At 36.7% G+C, this 20,157-nt stretch overlaps 1 protein-coding gene across 1 annotated transcript in view; it reads right to left on the bottom strand.

Annotated features, from left to right (window-relative positions):
* Window positions 1–18,123, bottom strand: part of XPO1 (exportin 1) — a 38,343-nt gene extending 20,220 nt beyond the window's left edge. Inside the window, exons 1-4 of the mRNA XM_015237027.3 lie at window positions 17,341–18,123; window positions 13,874–14,005; window positions 9,178–9,279; window positions 5,601–5,673 (exon numbers count right to left, since the gene is read on the bottom strand). Coding sequence (XP_015092513.1) covers window positions 5,601–5,673; window positions 9,178–9,279; window positions 13,874–13,999 — 301 coding nt within the window. The 5' untranslated portion in view covers window positions 14,000–14,005; window positions 17,341–18,123. The remainder of the gene's footprint in view (window positions 1–5,600; window positions 5,674–9,177; window positions 9,280–13,873; window positions 14,006–17,340) is intronic.
* Between the last annotated feature and the right edge of the window lie 2,034 nt (window positions 18,124–20,157).

Below are 20,157 nucleotides of genomic sequence, written 5' to 3'. Positions count from 1 at the left end.
AGAACAATGTTCCTACTCCTCACTCAATGAAATACTTGTGAGAACAAACAGCAAAATGAGAAATAGCTAAAAACAGTTCGTAACCATTAGATAGGCTAGAATTAGACTGTAACTTACTGCCTACATGTTTATTAGTTTTTAAAAGTAGTTTCTAAAATCCTTAAAATTATTCTTAAATGGATGTATGGCCTCAAACCAATACTGAACAAGACCTCTAATGAAGTATTATTCAGCCTTAAAAAGGAATAAAATTCTGACAGATGCTGCAACATGAACCCTAGAAACAGGCCATTTGAAATGAATGAGACAAAACACTGTATGACTGCACTCAGGAGTTACCTAGAATAGGCAAATTCAGAGACAAAAAGTATAATAATGGCTAAAAAGGACAGGGGAGAGAGTGTACTGGAGAGTTAATGTTTAATGGGTAGTTTCAATTGGGACGATGAAAAAATTCTGGAGATGGATAGTAATGATGATTGCACAATACTGTGAATTACTTATCAAGAATGAATTATACACTTTCCCTATAACAAAAAACAATTATATTAAAATCCACCCCCCTTTTACAAAGTTTATAGATAGTTCCTGTCTCCTATGTGGCTGTGAAGTAAGGATTAGGCATTGTTAGAGGCTTCAAGTAAGGACCTCTTTTGGAAGTTTCACAAAATTAGGAAACTGGAGGGACCAAATTGTTACCTTAACCAGCAGTGGTGGGAAAATAGTTTCTGCCAATTATGTATGGTACTGAAATGTAAAAGAACATCTTGAAAAAATCCTCTTGTTTTATTAGATAAAATAAATCCAGCCAATACTATATTCTTTTTATTATCCTATCATAGTATAAAGCTGGCAAAAATACACATATAGGCATGTCTGTCAAATCTCAGATTATACTGATGTTTCAAACATTACATTCTATGGGAGGAAAAAAAAACTTCTCAAGGATTTGTTTAAGAGCCAAACACAATGCGAAGGAAGCTCAGCAGCATTAGTCATTAGGGAAACAGAAATTAAAACCAGTGATAAGCCATTATATATGTGCTATAGTGGCTAGAATGAAAAACACTGACCATACCAAGGTTTGGTGAGAATGGGAAGCATATTCATATACTGCTACTAAGAACGTAAAGGGATACAACCATTTAAAAAAAAACACTTGGGCAGTTAAACATACACCTACCATGTGATCTAGTCATTCTACTTCTAGCTAATCAAGTGAGTGAGAGAAAGCAGATTGGGAGCTGGGGATGTAAAGAAGGCAACCACAAAGATGAAGGTCTTGATTATACTGGTGATTTCATGGGTGTACACAAGAGTCAAAATCAAATTGTATACTTTAACACATGCAATTTATTGTGTATGTCAAATATACCTCAATACAACTTAAAAAAGGGCCAATGCAAATAATTTTTAAAATCCACTATTGCTTAAAGGCAACATGTTAAACATGATATTCAGTACAACGGAAGATTTAAAGCATGGGAGTGACCTGATTAGTTAGTTCTGTTTTAAAAATACCATGTTTAATTCTTTGTAGTGAATATATTACAAGGGACACAACATATACACATGAGTGGTTAATGAGCCCAGTTAGGATGCTACTGCAGAACTGTCAAGGTAACTTGAGACTACTATATGGTTATTTGGTGAAACGGAAAGAAATGGGAATATTTGTGGAAAAAGGCTGGCAACGCACATTGTGTTTATCCACGGTCAGCACCTAGATATGTAGAAGACTTCACATACATTACCACTTATATCATATCCCAATAACCATGCAAGACAATCAAGATAGTATGGCTTTATCACTTAACAGATTTAAACATAATCCTTTGGTTAAAGAAAAGAGATTCCTTTACAAAGATTTTTTTTTTCAGGGAGAGACAAAGGTCTCCCTTGCCCTTTCTTTATGGTTTAAATTTTCTAAACCAAATACAAAAATTATTTTTAAAAGGAAGGAAGTTACCAGCATAATGAAAGTTGATGTATACTGCAGACAAGACAGAATCAATACCACTGACAAGTCTTAGTGTACCTTTAATTACTTCAGTGACTAGTAACCACTCCCTATTTGGAAATTATTCTACTTCATTTTTAAAATTTCTTGTCTTTCTTAAGTCAAAAATAATTGTCTTGAGTTACAACAACTCATCTATGTAAACACTCACTTTAAAACTGAACCTCTAAGATATCAACTATAAATACACGTAAAAGAAAAAAATATTGGGAAAGTCATTAGGCTCTTAGAGGAATGAATTCCAAATAGTGACTGCTAGTCACTGAAGTAATAATAAGCAATTCATTAATTAAATAATTATTAACTGAACACCTATATACCAAGGAGTAAGAATGCAATAAAGACATTCTCTGATCCCTGACAACATTAAGTTTATATTTGGAGGGACAAGGAAAAGAAAAACAGCAACAGCCAAATAGGATAAAGGTTACAGTGGGTACAGGTTGGGGTGACCAAATAGAAAGAAACATTTTTCTGACCTAAAACTAAATGATAAAAATCAGAGCAATGCAGTAAATTTTGTATTACATAAATTAAATTCATTAAAATGATTATAAATGTTATATCTCCCTTACTCTATTTTTATTAAAGTATCTTTTAATTAAATGTTTTTTTAATGTCCTTATTTGACTATTAGCTCTGTCTTGTTCATTAAAATTTTGCTCTGTGATCCACTGGTACAGGACTCACTAAGGGAACACACAGCAAGAGACATCTGACTCAGTCCAGAATTGTCAGGTTATTTTCCTGGCAAAGGGCTTTAGATAAAAGCCCTAAGCTGAAAATGCCATTCCCCTAAAAGAACATATGAAAATTTAACATTTGCTTATGGACAAGAACCTGAAAGCAGATAAAATAAAGGTTAGATTTGAAAAAAAAAATGTATAAAACTTGTTCTGGCTTGCTGTTTGTAGAGCCAAATCTATCCTTCCTTTAAAATACATCAAAATCAAGCATTTCCACTTTTCATGAATGAGCTTATCTACAGGGTCCAACCTGATTATTCCCTTTCAGCATATGTAGCACTCACATATACACCTAATTTAATGCTCTCATTATTTTTAACCTACATTTTATCTTCCCACCTTTAACACTTTGATGCAGGGATATATTTACATAGTCTTAATATCTAATAGTGCTTTGTACAAGGCAGATACACAATGTATGTCCCACATATATACTAAGAAAATTGGACAAATACTAGCTATACTTTAAAAGATATGATAATTACAAACAAAAAGAATGTATAATAGTTTGGAGGTTATACTAATGTATTTCCAATACTAGTAAAGATGAAGGAAAATTAACACTCAGAAATGTTAGTTTATTTTGTGAGATAAAAAAATCTTAAGATTGCAGAAGCTTCCCAGTATTGACAAAGTTGGAAAGAATTTAAAATACAGTACTGAATATGTTTTCCAAAGTTTTATAAGTGAGATCAATTACCTTAAAAACACAAGTCATTCAACGCATCATGCAAAGTTTCTGTTGCATATCTAAAGCTAGAGTTCACTAACATTCTCTGGGAGCCATTTTACTTGCTCTTTTAATAATGAGCCTCTGAAAGACACTAGAAACTACATTTTTCCCTCCATGTAATTACTTCACTGTCAGTGACAATCACTAACAAAGTTAGTGTGTGATACTAACTTCAGGTACTTTTAGAAAAGTTTACATTCAACTTAATCTTTTTTTTTTTAATTTTGGGGGGAGGTAATTAGGTTTACTTATTTATCTTATTTTTTTTAGAGGAGGTACTGGGGACCTTCTGTATGTTAAGCATGTGCTCTACCACTTGAGCTATACCCTCCTCCCTTTCCCACTTAATCACTAGTGCCAAAGGAAAATGCAGGGGGAAAGGTAATTCTGATTTTTTTTTTAAAGTACTGCTTTAAGAGAAATGAAGTATTTCACCAACACAGAATAAAACCACCACCTTTCCCCCATCAGTTTTTTCCAAACAAGATGACTATACTGTCAAAATTAAAATCACATGCCCCCTAGAGTATGTGTATATTTGATATTTAAAAGAAATATGTAGCTTTTGATTTTATGATAAAAACTAAAAAATACCACTCCCATTCATGCAGAAAGCAAAAAATGCCAATTCCTCAGGGAGAACTTTATCCTCTAATTTTTTTCAGTAACAAATACAACCATGACTTTGATAAGCTAGTATTATTTTAAATCATTTAATTTTATTGGAAAGTATCTTGGGAGGATCATCTAGCACAATCCTTACATCACAGGAAGCAGAGGTCTAGGTGTTTAAAAATTAAAGAGGGACTTACTATGGTAAAATGGTACTGAAGTAGCAAATTAAACAATTTTTTGTTGGTATGGTACCAACCAAAAGGAACTGAAGTTTAATTTGAGGCTCAAACCACAAATATAAAACTATAGTAGTAAAGGAACCAGGACTGCACCTAAGGTCCCTAACAAGTAGTGATGAACAATTTGTCTATTTGGGCCACATAGTCAAACTGTACTTACTAATTTCTGAGGTCACAAAATGTGACCTAAAATGGAAATTTCTGAGGTCACAAAATGTGACCTAAAATGGTTTCAAACCAAAATAAAACATTTAAAGAAACAGGAACCTTTTTTGAGAGCAGTATTTCTTCCTGTACTACCATTCTTAATCCAGCTTATGGTGTATTAGGTGTATTGCCATTAAAAATTGTCCCATTCACCTCTGAACATGCTACAAAGATGTCAAGATGTAGGTCAGACTGAGTAAATCCAGGTCACTATCCCACCATAAAAATGACATGAGAAAGCAGGTGAAAGACAACATCTTAAAGAGCAATAGTCCAAGGGGACATAATTTAATAGAAGAAAACACCACCCAAAGTAGTATGATTCCCATTATAAAGTCCACACTTCCTTTTATATGTTTCAGAGATTAAACAAGTAATAAAAAGTAGATAATAAGGCTATATGTGAAAACTGGAAGTAACCACATTAAGGAATTCCAAGAGACTAAACTTGCCCCAGGTTTCTTAAACTGTGACTACTTTTGCCGAGATAGTACAAAAGGAAAAAAGTTAAAACATGAATACCAGGCGTCACCATATCTTCATTTTTTATCTTTCCTTATTTCAGAAGTGAACCTCCTATAAAGTATGCCCAGAATTTCAAAAGGTAAAGCCTTGTGATTTATAAAACGTGGTTTTACCTCTGCTCTGCTTTTAATTTGTTATTCCATGTATTACAACTCATTACCTTCTTACTGTCTGATAAGCTTAAAGCAATGCATAAGAGCACATATTCAAATTTCATTCACTTCAAACATGGTCCAGATTAACTATGAGTTGAAACAAATTTTTCACCACAATATTTACTGCAGAAAGTCTGACCAGTCTGGTCTCCGCTTTTCCACAAAAAAAAATCACCTTATCCTTCCCTTGCCACCAAATATAAATAAAACCTGCCTTACCACATGATGAAAGCAGTAATCCATCACAACATAATAAATTACTAAAGATTCAACACATTCTCTCTGTCCAATACTCAACTATAATAAAAATGCCAGGAATAATAAATTCTGAATTTACAATTCTTTACAACATTTTCCTACCTTCGCACTGGTTCCTTGGAAGAATCTTCCACCTTGTTTTTATCACATTTTCCAAAATTTGTAGTCCATAATACTGAAAATTGGAGAATAGAAGGATGTGAATATATTGCTGTAAGACTGGCAACTTTCAGGATTCACAAATGGACAGACATTCACACATTTACAGCTAAAGTTTCAAAAACATTATGCTACCAAGTTTTATTACATATATTAAACAAGGATCTATTCACCCATATACTGAGTTTTCATGCATTTTCCTCATTTTATTGTTTACTACTCTATTTAACGTCCTGCTGTTTATACATGCTCACACCAGGAGGAAGAACCAAATAAAAAGCCCTTTAGCAGCCAAATGGGCTTAGTCTGTAGGAGGAAAAGCAGCAGCCAGATATGAATTCACAGCATAAATGACTGCTTATAGGCTCACGTACTTTAACACGACCAGGCTCCTAAGAATTTAGCAGCTTGGATGCTCTCAAGCTTCCTACCATCTTCTAGAAGTTGTAAGCTCTTGGCCAAGTATTAAAGTATTGTCACAGATACCTTCTACAGAAAGTGTTTACAAATATCACTGGTGTGTTACTTAAGGAGCAGCAAGACAGCCCACGGGTTTAATTTTAAATTTTAACCCCACCCTCATAGTTGCTATTTCTACTAATTTAAAGATAAACTTTTGTGCACAGTCAAAATAATACACAAATGCATGTTGCAATCTGCATCTACCTTTCAGGTATTCCTTCCAAATATAAAAGCAATAACTAAAAATATAATTAAGTTAATAAATACAAATACCACTTTCAAGCCATTTTGTCCCTCCTGCTGATTACTCACTCTAAATAGTCAACAATATTTATAACAATTTATAAGGCTATAGAAGTCACGACCCAAAATTATTACCATGACCAATTAGTGTGGATAGACAGGAGGAAGAAAAGGGTCAAAAGTGTTGTGGTATGTTTCATCTGGTTGAATTAGGGAAGAATCAGCTACAATACCTGAAAGGTAAACTCATTCATATATAGACATATAACCTCAGATTGCAAGTTTTGGCTGAGAATAAGAGTTCATCTTTAAAATGGTTAGTCATCACACAATAAAATAGGAGCATTAGTATTTCAACCAAAGGGATCATGTGAATGCACTCTTTATCCAAGCACAATATAGACTGTCCCAAACTACATTGTGCTCAAACAGTAAATGTTTTTGCTGTTTTCTTTCATTTTCAACATTTCATACTTTTAAGAAAATTTCTGCCATTTCAAACTAAAATCCTACATTTGCAGAACATTCCTTAAAAAGACTTCAAAAATAAAAAGGCCAAAGCAAAATTCTGAAATTACAAATTATAAATTTGATGCCATTAAAAGTTTCATAATCAGCAGCAAATGGTGAAGCTTTCTATTCTGTTCATTTACATCTCTTTATAGGTCTAGGTCTCAGAAAAATGTCAATAAATTTTAAAAAAGCACCGTTTCTCATCGACTGAAATTCTAAACTAACTCTTAAAAACATACTACCCTAAACTTGCTTTAAATTAATTTTATAGGCATGAAATCAGTGTTTAAAGTTTTAGTTAAGTCAAAATAATGCACTTCTTACGACATGGTATGTCCCCTTGCTAATTCTCAACCAATTAAAAAGATCTTTAAAAAAACTAGGAAATAAAACCCACCATAAAAACACCAGTTGAAAAGTAATCTTAATGATAACTTCACCATTTAGCCAATGCATTTTCAGCTTACCGTTTTTAACTGAATATTCCCCCCTTCATTGTTGCATTCATTTACTTACTTCTTCCTTTATGTCTGATACTTTGTTACCTAAATTACCTATTTACTAACCTCTAGTCCTTTCTCCAACTGTAAAAAAGTAGCACAAGCTTGCTGAAGATACAATTCATATTTTCCTCTTTCTGCCAACAGGGCTGAGGCAGGAAGCCCAACAAAAGCTTTTCACAAGTTAGTTCAAAGGAATATACAGATCACCATCATAATACCCTAAAAACCCCAAACCCTCCTATACATTAAGATACTACATATGAAGAAAATCCACATTTCTTTGAAAAAGAGTATTTTGATTAAAAAAATTTGAAGTGACAGCCAAATCTGAGGGCCAGTAATAAATAACTACTTCGGAAATACACATAAATAATCCAATCATTCTGAAGTATTACTTTTCTGCTTTACATTTCAGGACTTGAGAAATCCACTGCTGAGTTATGAAGATGAGGGACAGATAACAGCAAAGACTAAATGAAAAAATAAATGCATGAAATGATCCCTATGGTAGAAATTTCTACTGAGCCCTTAGAAATACTTATTTTATGCATTGAATTCCCCTTTCCCCTCCCACCGCCCATGAAACAAAAACAATTGATGAACAGAATTCAGTTAAAGGGAATCAAAAGGGTAGACCTTGTGGAGGCCTGCCGTCAAAGCCTAGCTGTGTCAGTTGCACAGGAAGACACCCCTTTTCTTCCTATTACAAGCAATCAACATAATGGAACATTATGATTAATATCAGGTAGTGTTAACATCTTTAAAGAAAAAAAAATGATTGCATAAAAGCCAAATGTCATAGTGCATAAATTTAGCACCAAATCATTTGTAATTTATGTAAATTGAAGAATTCTTTACCTGTTGCTTTCTTTCTGTTCCTCTAATCATCTCATTTTTCACAAGACAAATTTGAGTTTTTAAAAATACTGTTGATAAATCAACTTAAACATTAGTAATGTCTGTCAGTATAAAAAGCAAAATTTACCAGGCAAGCAAACAGGCAAACACTGTTATGTTACTTAAGGTTAGCACTTTGAGGAAGTTCTGGACTGTATTTTTGCCCTAAAATTTAAGATGTCAAAACTAATTAGTATTTTAAAACTGTTAATTAACACAGTCTGATTTCAGAAACAGAAGTGAACATGGCCATTTTCTGTTTTAACACAATGTATACCAAGTGGAAACCTTGTGTATATTTGAACAGAATGCCATTCACGGTATTTTATTACTTTAAGGCAGTTTAAAGGAAAGTGTGAATCATCAAGCCTAAACAGTAAAAACACATTTTGATCAACCCTTCTGTTCAAACTTAAGAAAAAAGGACCCAAATGATAACATTTTCAATTGCAAATAAAAACTGAGTGCTGTCCCATTAAAAGCATTGGTACCATGAGTAGGGTCTTAGGCTGCCCACGCAACTTGGTTTTGGAGGTGCCTAGCCTGTATTATATTGATTACTTGCCCAAAATAATTCCTCTGATGTTATGTTTCATCTCTGAATAACATTCAGAATTTATTTAGATCTGTACACATATTCTAAAAAGAAAAAACAAAAACAAAAACCCCAAACAACAAAAAAGCCACCTTGCATACTAGTCCCAATTACAAAACTTCATTCATAATTCTTAGGACTATTTGCAAGAATTAATTCTATATTTAACACTAAATTTTGAAATAAGTTAACATTATTAAATGATTTGAGATAACAAATGCTAATACTAAAAATGAGATACCTTCCTCAAAGTTTATGACTGGAAGAAAAGAAGAAATAATGGATTTTAAAACCACCACTTGCTTACTTTCGTGTTCATATTCTGTGAAAATTCCAAAATTGTGTCGACTCTTGTCCATGCATCAGGATGCTCCTTTAAATGCGTCAGTACTTCTTGAGCCATTCTTTGCTAAAAAACACAAAAAGAATTTTAAGCTAACTTGTTCTTTTGAGTTGTATTGAGCAAAGACAAATCATAATAGAACAATGATCCTATCAACTTTCAGAAACACTCAAGAATTAGTCCTTACAGAAACAAAGATGTGTCCATCATCACTCTTAAACATCAATTAAAAATGGGAGCATTCCTTTGAAACAAGTTTTTTAATAATCTGCTTTGTTATTCTCAAAAGTGAACTTAAATTCAGTCAATTGTAACAAAGATCTACTCTGACATAATGAAAGTACTCACAGCACACAACTAACTAAAAGCAACATATAACATTCACATATACTTAGATAAATTATGTATGTAATGGTATATACTCTGGTGTGTAAGAGTCACCAAGATGCCTCTAACAAACTGTAAAATTTTATTTCATGGGAAGACTGATAAAAGTTAGGTCTAAGTATGTCTACAAACCTCAGATACAGGTAGACAATATAAAACATTAAGACCTGTAAACCTTTTTAAAAGTCTCTTCAATTTTTTGTAAATATACTTTTGTCTCTGAAAATCTTGATTTCATATATTACCTCCTAATTTATTTTGAATTTTTTTTGCTTTTGTATTTCTATAATGCAAACACAGAAATATTTAAAGCTATGAAACCACCATCTAGAATTACCAAATGTTAAGATTTTGCTGCACTTTGTCTTTTTTTTAAAGTTAAGATTTAAAACTTACGGAATTTTGTAACTTTCTTCTTTAGAGATAATTAACTTTTATGAATTTAGTGTTTTCCTGTCTGTATTTTCACAATATGTGTATAAATTTCACGAATACGGTTGCGTGGTTACTAATATTATATATGTAGTATATTACAGAAATCCTTCTGCAATTTGCTTTTTGCATTTGACAGTTTTCTTCCCTCAGTTTTACTGAGGCATGATTGACAACTGATAGTTTTAAAGATCTAGCCATCTTGACCTTATGTAGCTTCTTCATTTTAACTGTTAGTTTTTCATATGATATGAACACTACATTTTATCAAAGGCTGATAATCCTATTTTTTTTGAGAAACAATAGCTTAATCTTTTTCACCTTTACAGGCTGTTTTGTAGCTCAACCGGATCCTATCTTGTACCTATTTCTATCACATGTTGTAAGCAAAAGTTTGTAGGTTTTAAAATTTGTCAGTTATCCTTCTTTTAGACCACCTGATCAAGGTTTTGATTCTATGGGTTATAAACAAGTACCAAAAAATGGGGAAGAAAAGCATTATTATTTAAACTATCTGTGACACAGACAACACATAATCTTTAAGAAGGCTTTTATTCCAATTTACAAAAAAAAATCGTATTTCTCTTGTGGCTTTGATGTTAAGAATTCTTTTCCTCGGATAACAGATATAATTATCATTCATGATTTTTTCCCCTATTTATCAACCATCAATAAACACTGCTTACTGTTTAAAAGAAAACGTCAACAAATGCACACCCACTAAATGAGGTAGTTGTTCTGTACCCTAACAATAACACCAGGAACACTGTGGAACTTGAAAGAAAAATCAGGTGCCTAGGTTCCATCCTAAGGGTCTGTACTTAGAGCTGGAGTGTAAGTTCTTGAAATACAATTATGTATTTTAAATTTGATTTCATTAAGGGACTGATAACTTTAAACGCTTATAGTTGTGTTATATAATAACCAACAAGAGAGAGCATAGTGAAGTGAGTTATCTAGGGCCAAAGCCCCTTTTACTAGTTTTGATTTTCTCCTTAAGAATATGTAACTAGATACTCATTTCTAACTAGACTTGCATATACAATAGTAGCAAACATTAAGAGGATAAAGTATACCAAAGATCCATGCCTAGTGAAAATTATTTGGTCGAGATACAACTTTATCAGATTTTCTGAAGAGACAAGCATTCTATACACAAACGAATACTTCCCACAACTGTCTCCATTTATTTCAGTCTCTAAAAATCTTGTTCTTTTTCCTTCCTTTTAAGTCATCCTTTTCATTGTAATTTTTCTCTCTGAAGTTACTTCTAGTATTTGCATCTTAGTGTCTTTAATTTGTCAGAATCCCACTGTCCTTACATAATATATTCTTTTATTAACTTAGAACTCCAGGAGGGGTTAAAAAGGATACAAAAGAAACTAAAGAGAGAAAATCTGGCATCTCCCTGTGTTACTAACTGAATGGTGAAAGTATTTTAGTTGCTAAGCAATAGAAAATGAGTTCAAGACACTTAACACAATATTGAAAACACCCAACTCTTCCATTTTTTTTCCTAGCAGCCTACTTGCTAAAAATAGAAAAAAATGTTTATAACAGAAGGTAGTTCTAATGTTACAATATTAAATATTCTACTATACTACCAATTTTGGCAAAAGTTCTATCTACAAATTAAAAGCCACCCTTCTAATAATTTCTTCCCCTCCAAAGTTATATAGTCCTTTTTAAAAAGTTAGGCTATATATATATATATATATATATATATATATATACAGGTGAGTTTGAAAACTTAATTAGCATAATTTCTAGCTGCTTTAAGTACATATTTAGCGACAGACCAAAAACAAACAGAAAAAGCCCACCAAACTATATTTTAAAATAATGAGCTTACATCACATACGCTAAATCATACTTTCAAAAGTACCCTTTACACAGAATGCCTTCTAACTATCAAGCTCCGATTACAGGTTCTTTACAAAACCTCAATACAAATCCATTAGTCTCTTATAAGGTAGGCAACACTTTGTAGATGAGACTCTACAGAGGAATGACTGGAAAACTTAATGGAAAAAAAATATGACATCTAACGGCGAAAACATGTTTTCCACTACAGCCTTCTACATTTTATTTAAAACAAACCCCCAAAGAGGTAGTGTACAAAAAATTGACTGAACAAGGAAGTTTAAAGATACAACTTTTCTAAAAGGGGCTCTTAATTGACTTTAAGCTCTAAGCCTGTTTCCTTATCTATAACAAGTATCTTTATGCAATTTATTTGTCCTATGAGAGATCTAACTAGACATTAAATTCTTACTTTTGGGAAAGTTAATTTTGCCTTTACACTTTTCTAAATCTACTCTTTATTAAAGTCAAATTAAAAATAGATCGTTAAATCTCAACACTGAAACATACTAAAAGTTGTACTTTCAGCATATTCTTCATATTACTGCTACTTCAGTTATAAACCTAGAACGTGGGTCTGTTTAGTCATACTTTTAGACGTGAATCAGGTTGAAAAAGAACAGAGAATAAACAGCAGTGGTAGCTTAATGATGTGATAAAATTAAACGCTCATCTTCCTAATGGCTTACAAATTTGTACTTCTAATACAGTCAAATTTGAGCCCAATCTTACTTCATGCATTTCAACCTTACTTTCATACTTTCTTCCAAAAGCAGCTGCTTTCCATATACCCTTGCTGGGATGAAATGAAGCCTACAGGTCCATGCTGAATGTGTAATCAGGAAACTACATGTGTAGTATGAGTAGTAAACATGGACAAGAATAAAACTTTTTCAAGAATGCTTTTGGAGGCAAGAACACTGATCAAAAGCCTTAGGAGCATAAAACTGCACTAATAAGCTTACAAAAATCAGTGTAATTTTTTCCCACTCATACAACTTTCATGGCCCTTCTTTCTTTTAAATTTTCTCTTTATTATATCATAGTGAAACCAATGTTAGATTTTAGAAGGGATCAGAAATATTTATGCATTTGCTAATATCTATATCATGGTTTTTTAAAATATCTATAAAAGATACTACTATATCTGCCTTTCAGGTTTCTAAAAAGTATAAAAGCACTCAACGTTGAACTATGCAAATATAAATTATTATCTTGAAGAGACAAACAACTTCATCTGCACTAGCTGAAGTCTACCAGAAATGCACTTTTGAGCAATGAAATTGTAGTAACAGGTATTTGTCACATCACCTTAAATTTTTTTTTAAATCTAAGAACAGAAACTTTGACTCATTTAAAACTCTTCATTATTAGGTCCACAGGGTGAAGACTCAAGATTGCCCAATTTCTTGCACCATACAAAATTTAGAAATTTACAAACATTCCTGTCTCATATATCTCTCAATTTAAAAAAAATCCCCAAACTTTAAACTGACCAAAACACCGATGATGTGTAAGATAATTCCCTACCATAACAGTACCATTTTTACAAGTGCTAAAATTCAATGTAAAGATGCTTGGTATTGTTAGTTTTTTAAAACAAGTTTTACCTGTGAAGTACTTTTGTAATTTAAATGTTTCAAATATAGGATAATATTAACTCCAAATATATTTAATATAAGGTACACACAACCTTTAATATCTATAGAACACTTAATACATTGGGTTCTATTTTTTATTAAATGGGGTAGTTTTCTTAAGTTAAGGACAGAACAAGTATAATAATATTTCAAAACATCCCATTCTAAACCATTTCCAAATATAATGCAACTTCTTTCTCCAGACCATCTGAGTTAACATATAATTCCAATTTAATACAAACTATAGAATACTTTTCTAAAAAGGTAGTAATTGAAAGTTTTATTCTAAAGCCAACAACTTTGTTACATTTCAGTAATATTTTGATCAGCTACTTTACCTGGGCTCCTTCTCCATGGTATAAGCAATTCACCACATTGTCTAAAAGGTTGATATCCAGTTTTTGGCTGAAATCGAGCAGCTGGCGAGCTGCATGGTCTGCTAACATTGTCATAATTGCGGGCATAGATTACTGAAAATAAAGAAAAAAATTTAAGGTGCCTAATGAAGTTTTGATATTATCAGTCAAAAAGTTTCTACTCAAGTCATTTTACCTTCAACCATGTTCTCACAAATCTATTAGTATTTTAGAGATTTTACCCAAACAACTGAAATTATAAAGGCAAGTACTGATATTACTTAGGTATTCCATAATTGCATTAGTCATTAGGGTCCACTTTATTTTTAGACCCCAGAAAAAGCATATTTTTCTTTCTATTAACATGTATATAAACAATTACCTTAACCCTTTTAAAAAATGATTATTAAAGAAATTATGACCCTATAAACTGATACAATTCAGTCTTGATCTCAAAATTTTAAGTACAGATGAAATTCAAATATATGGGTTTTTTCCCCCTCTTCCTAAGTAGGGTTTAAGCAGTTCAGTAAAAGCTCACTTTCCCTTATTTCATGTTACCTTAACTTTTAAGATATATTGAAGATGCTGATTAGTTGTCCTACATACAGCAATGATTTAGCAGGAACAAGTCAAACAAGCCTGGTATCTTTAACCTGTACAGAATTTAAGCTTCTTCACTCAATTAAACCATCTATATTTGTACTTTCATCCCTGAATGAATTTGGGGATTGAAATTACAAGCATTCAAAACTCCTTGAATGTATGGTCTAGAAAAAAACTTCACGGTAATATGTCAAACAAGATTTTTAAAAATTTCCATGTATTCATTGCCAAGCAAGCTGTAAAAAGCTTGCCAACTATTTTCTAAATAAAAACAAATTGTATCGTAACAGATAAATGAGCTCCTTCACCTCAAATAATGCACTGGCTAAAAGCTACTGGTTCATATGCAATGTTACCCTTTTAAGAGGATTCTACTCCAACATGCTGGCATACATTCACATTTTTATTGCCCAGCATTATAAAAAATCTTTACTGTTGCTTTTTCTTCAAAGCCAGGGCCACTTAAGTCTCATTGTCTAAATCAGTACTCCTGAACCTTTTTTGGGTCAAAATACTTCACAATCAGAGGAACAGGATAGCTCCTGCCAAATCATTTAAAATTCACAATTTTGTATACAGAAGATTCAGGACACTCTGAAAGCCATGCATGAAACCTCAGGTTAAGTACCTCTGGTTTACTGTACTTAGACCCAAGAAGGTCAGATGGTCATCTCTATTTCTCCCACTCTTAACCTTCCAAGATCCGGCAATGGGTGGCTAATTTGATTACATTTTGTTTGGACAAACTAGCTTGATAGGAAAAAGACATTATTTCTTGGCTAATTTATAAATTTTAAAACGTTCTTAATAAAGGAAGCAATTTCAATTTTAACTCAAATGTTTTATTTAACGATAAGATCAGTTACAACAAAGCAAAAGTGTGAAAGATCAGTCAGGTTAGATATAATGTAAAAATTGAGAAATTGAGAAGTTAAGAGTTCAAGGATTTTTATTTCTCAAGTCTTTTGATCCATTATTGACAGTAAAAACTAGTAAGATTTCAAAAATTTCTACAGCAGTTATTAAACATTTTTTACACAGAATAACTGACATACACAATCTTTGATCTAAACGCTAACATAAAAAAGGAAATACAAAGTCTACAAACGAAAGCGTAAATTTCCCCCCTTCAAGTGCCGTACAATTTTAAAGGACCAGAACAATCTTTAAAATTGAGGCTGAAAAGCAAGTTCCACAAAGAACTAAGATCTGCGTTTCAAAAGCTTTCTATTTGAGGGTAGGCGGGTAAAAATTGAACAAACTTTTCTCCTACTTAGTCCTACTTATAATGCAATAGACAAAATCGTAATAAAGTGCCTAAAAAGTTTCAAACACGTTGTCCTTACAGAGTTCGAGACAAAATCCCGTGAAAAATCAGGTTTAGAACAGAAGCTTGTGTTAAATACAACAGGGTATGTCACCCTTAGAATCAGGGCTATCTTCGAAATGACCAATCTTATTCCTGAACTGTACGTAGTACAGAAATGGCGGCTTTCTGGTCAATGCCAAGCACATTTAGTCTTCCAAATCAGCTTCCAAAACATTCTTTCCACTAACAGCAGTGTCCCGCACGCTGAAGATACACAATCAGGCGGACAGCAAACAGCCACAGCGGGAGAGGTTAAAGAAACCACAAAAGCTTTCTCTTCTCCTTGGACACTCAATCCTAAAATCCACTCACTGTATAACAAATACACAAGGTATTATCCAGCCATGTGGTGGCTCTACAAGTGACTACCAAAATACCTTCACTGCCATTTCAAACTGAACAGACAGGCAGCTACACACTGTCAGCTCCCATCCAAAAACCAGAAAATCATAACCGTTGCTTAATGATAACTACATAGTAGGTCAAGTCGCTACAAGGAGAAAGACTGCTATTTCAGGTGTGTAGGCAATTGCCTGCTTCATTCAGTAGAAACACACCTCACTAAGGCCCGCCCTCCCCCGTCTTCCCACCCGAACCGATTTGCAGCACTTCTAACTATAGCACACAGGAGCACGCACTCACCCCGCCCATACTCGGAGGAGGCATTTAGACCAGGCGCCTGAAGTTCACCGCCCCATTCTCTATGCAGCATGGCCTCTGCGTGATCAGAGGTCCGGACTGGGCAAATCTTTAATGCTTCCTCTAGTACACCACTTCCTCCCACCCACCTCACACTCAGATATCGTAATGAAGGAGAATCAGGGTATCATCCACTGTACAGAGCCAGCAGAATGATTCGATCACTTAACACATGCAAGTCCCCGAAAACTACAGCACCGAACCTCATCTGTAGATTCCCGAAAAAACTATTCTTTCCTACTTCTAATTCTACTCAGCAAAAAAAAAAAAAAAAAAAAAAAAAAAAATCTGAGTTTCCCTGCAGGAGGAGCAGGGACTCAACAGCCCCTCCCTCCCGCGATCCCAGGCTCTCCACCGAAGGGCCACGTGATGCAGGCGGACGTTTCAATGCTGCTGCACTAAATATTTCTGGAAACTTCCACTCCTAATAATTTACAGAGATGTTCCTGAAATCATCTCAACTTCTCCGCAGCCCCTTGGGCCGGGGAAGGCCTTCCACCCCCGCACCGGGCCCCTCTTCACTTTACACTCCTTGCCTTCCTCCACGGCTACCCGCACACGCCAGAGACCCAGCAAGCGCTCCCCTCCCGCGGCCGCCTCCCTGCCTCCATCCCCCAGCGGCAGAAGCGGCTCCATTCAATCGCAGGCTCTGCTGTGGGCCCGCCGCCGCCTCCCGGGCTCGCCTCCCGCGGCCGCCGCCGCGCCCCACGCCAGCCTCCTCCCGCCGGGCCGCGCCGCCGCCCGACCCCCGGCCCCGAAGACACAGTCGACTTACCCAGAGATTGAACCAACTGCTTCTTCCTTCCTTGTCGGGGGATTAGGACGAGGGAAGATGGGGAGGGGGGAGAGGGGAGGAAATCAAGGTGGGTTTCAGTTTTCCCACCTTAAAAAAGAAGATTAAAAAAAACGAAGAGGATAAGGGCAAAAAAAGCTCAACAATATTTACTATTTCAGGGACACCTCCTCCCGACACACACACCCACCCGACCCCCCAAAAAAAGAAGGGGAATTAATCTGTGGAATAAATGCTCCCGCCTGGCTGGGGAGTGAGGAAAGGGGGAGGGGAACGGGGTCAAGTCCCAAAGATTCAGCCCCAGAGGGACCCTCCAGCCACAGGCGGCAGCAGAAGCGGCAGGAGTAGGGGATGTAGAGTCCACACGGTCGGGGGACGCTCTGCTGCCAGCTGCAGTCCGACTCCCCCCTACCAAAATACGGCTCCCTCTCTCACGCGGCTCCGGCGCTGGGCCCCCCCCACCCAAGCTCGCCTAAACTTTCCCCCCTTTTCCTGCTCCTCAGCGACTGGTGGTTCCCCCCTCCCCCTCTGGGTGGTTGCACGGACTGCAGCAGCAAAGACTGGAACAGGCACCGCCGCCGGGGCTGTAGCTACTGTTGCTCTTGCTGATGCTGTAGCTCCCGCTGCTCCTGCCGCGGCCGCTGCAGCCGCTTCTCCCCCTCCTCCTAGTGCCTCAAACTCGGAACCGGTTGAAACCGGTTCAGACTGGGAGATTCCATCTCGGTTGAGTTTTCAGCCCATGGCGCCGCGGAGCGTTTGGAACCTGGGCCTCCGCCCCCAGCCCGCCCGCCCATTGGCCGGTTCCAGCCACAGCCGCGCCATTAGCCTACCTCCTACTGGCCAGGCCGCCCGTCAATCCCACCTCAGGGCTCCACGCGAGCCCGCCGCTTCGGCCCCCGCCTCTTTCCAGCAGCGATTTGCCCGCAGAGTGGGGGAAGGGAAGTGGGGAGGGTCGCAAAGGAGCGAGGAGGGGGTGGAGGAGAAGGAGGTGGGACGAAGAGCTGAGCGGAGCAGAGAGGAGAGCGAAGAGAAGCCTCGCAGAGGATTGGTTCGAGCGAGCTGTCACTCAACCGCAGCCCGCCCTCGACTTCCCGTCCCCCTCCCGCCTCTCCCCCTCCCAGTGCTTAGCCCGCAGGCCCGGCCTTTCCGCCCCGTTCATTGGCTGGGCGCCTTTGGTGACGGAGAGGGTGGGGCGCAGCTCGTGAGCTGGTGGAGGCGCGAGTTTGAGCGCGGAGTGCGGCGCGCGGCAGCCAGCGTTCGTTTGGCCTTTCCCGGACCCGCGCTGGCCCGCCGCCGCCGCCTCCCGCCAACGTGCGGGGCCTGAGCCCGCCGGGATCGGGACCCGCCCCCTCAGATGGGGCTGCCCTTCTAAAAGGGTGGGCACACCCAGTTGTTTTTTAAATCGGGGAGAGGTAGAAAAAAGGAAAGAAAAGGACACAAGGGAGGCCGATTGTAGGCCCCGGACCTCTGTAATCCATTTTAAAGGCCTCGGTTTGGGGTCGGGATGCTGAGAGGTGGGGGTGAGGTGTGGGGCGCGCTCCCTTGGCACCTGGTAATCTCAGAGACCTGGAAAAGATACCTAAATAGTTCTTGGGCAAGCCTCCTTCAGATTTTAACACAGTGTCTCCCCAGGCTGGAATTTGCCTGCTTCAACAACCGATCCTTCCTAAAAAATTAAGACACTATAATCCCTGTGAGTGGCTTAACATCGCGTGTTTTTGCTGGATAAGGGTGCATGCCAGCTGCCCTTGATCTCCCCCTACTCCCCTACCCTCGGTTTTTCCTTTCTGCGCAGATGCCCTTCACATACTTCATCATCACCAAATAGTATTTTCTATGAAAGTCACACGCACGTGGCCCTTCACATGGCTGCCTCTCTTGTCCCCAAGTGCCCTCCAAATCTTTACTGATTGTTCTTTGCTGAAGAAGCAGCAAGCAGCCCACCAAAATTAAGTGGACCCATTGTGCCACCAAGAGGTTGAGAAATGGTTTATTAAATCAACACAGTTTTCCTCAGCAAATCCTAACTCAGTGGACAAAGGCTAACACCAACGCACCGCCTAAGAATAACTCCCTCACCCTCCAGTAGATTTACCGAAATGATATTGGATTACTTTCAGACCTAAGATTTTTATTCATTGCTTAACTGAATAATATCAAACCAAACTATGTAATATATATGATATATACACTGATCTTTTGGAATACTTTCATTGAATTACTGAGAAAACGGGGCCTTTTTTTTTTTTTTTAAGAAAAAAGTTTTTCCCGCCACATTTTCAGCTCTTGGTCCAGGCCACTGATTTTTGTAGATGGCAGGATAATAGGAATAAAAGTTGACTGGATGTAACACCTAACTTTGCTCAGAGTATGACCTTGGGCAAGTCACTTCACCTCTTTGGGCCTCAGTTTCCCTCTCACCTATTTGGTGAGGCTGATATCATCCACTCCTGTCTCATCCATATAAGGATCAAATGGATGTGAAGGAGCAGTGTGACCCATAAAGCTCTTTGTGTATTGTAAAGTTTAAAATCGTTCCAGTTTGCTATCCCCTTCTTTGGCTCTTCTCATCCCGTCCTTAAATCATACCCCGTAGGAGGTCAGATCTGTCTGACGATAGTGAATCAGATGTAAATTTTTAGCCCATTGTTTTTGCCTGAGTTAGCCCAAATGGGGTATTCAGTATAAACTTGTTATTAACAAGTGCAAAAATAAATGACAAGAGTAGATAATTATGTTTGATCCCTGTATTTTCAGAATCAGATTCAGAACACAGGTTTGACATGTGTCTAATACTTT

Source organism: Vicugna pacos, chromosome 15, assembly GCF_048564905.1.
Source record: "Vicugna pacos chromosome 15, VicPac4, whole genome shotgun sequence".
In the NCBI taxonomy this organism is placed as follows: Eukaryota; Metazoa; Chordata; class Mammalia; order Artiodactyla; family Camelidae; genus Vicugna; species Vicugna pacos.
Note: the sequence above shows the minus strand (reverse complement) of the source record. Positions and strands in the feature narration are given on the sequence as shown.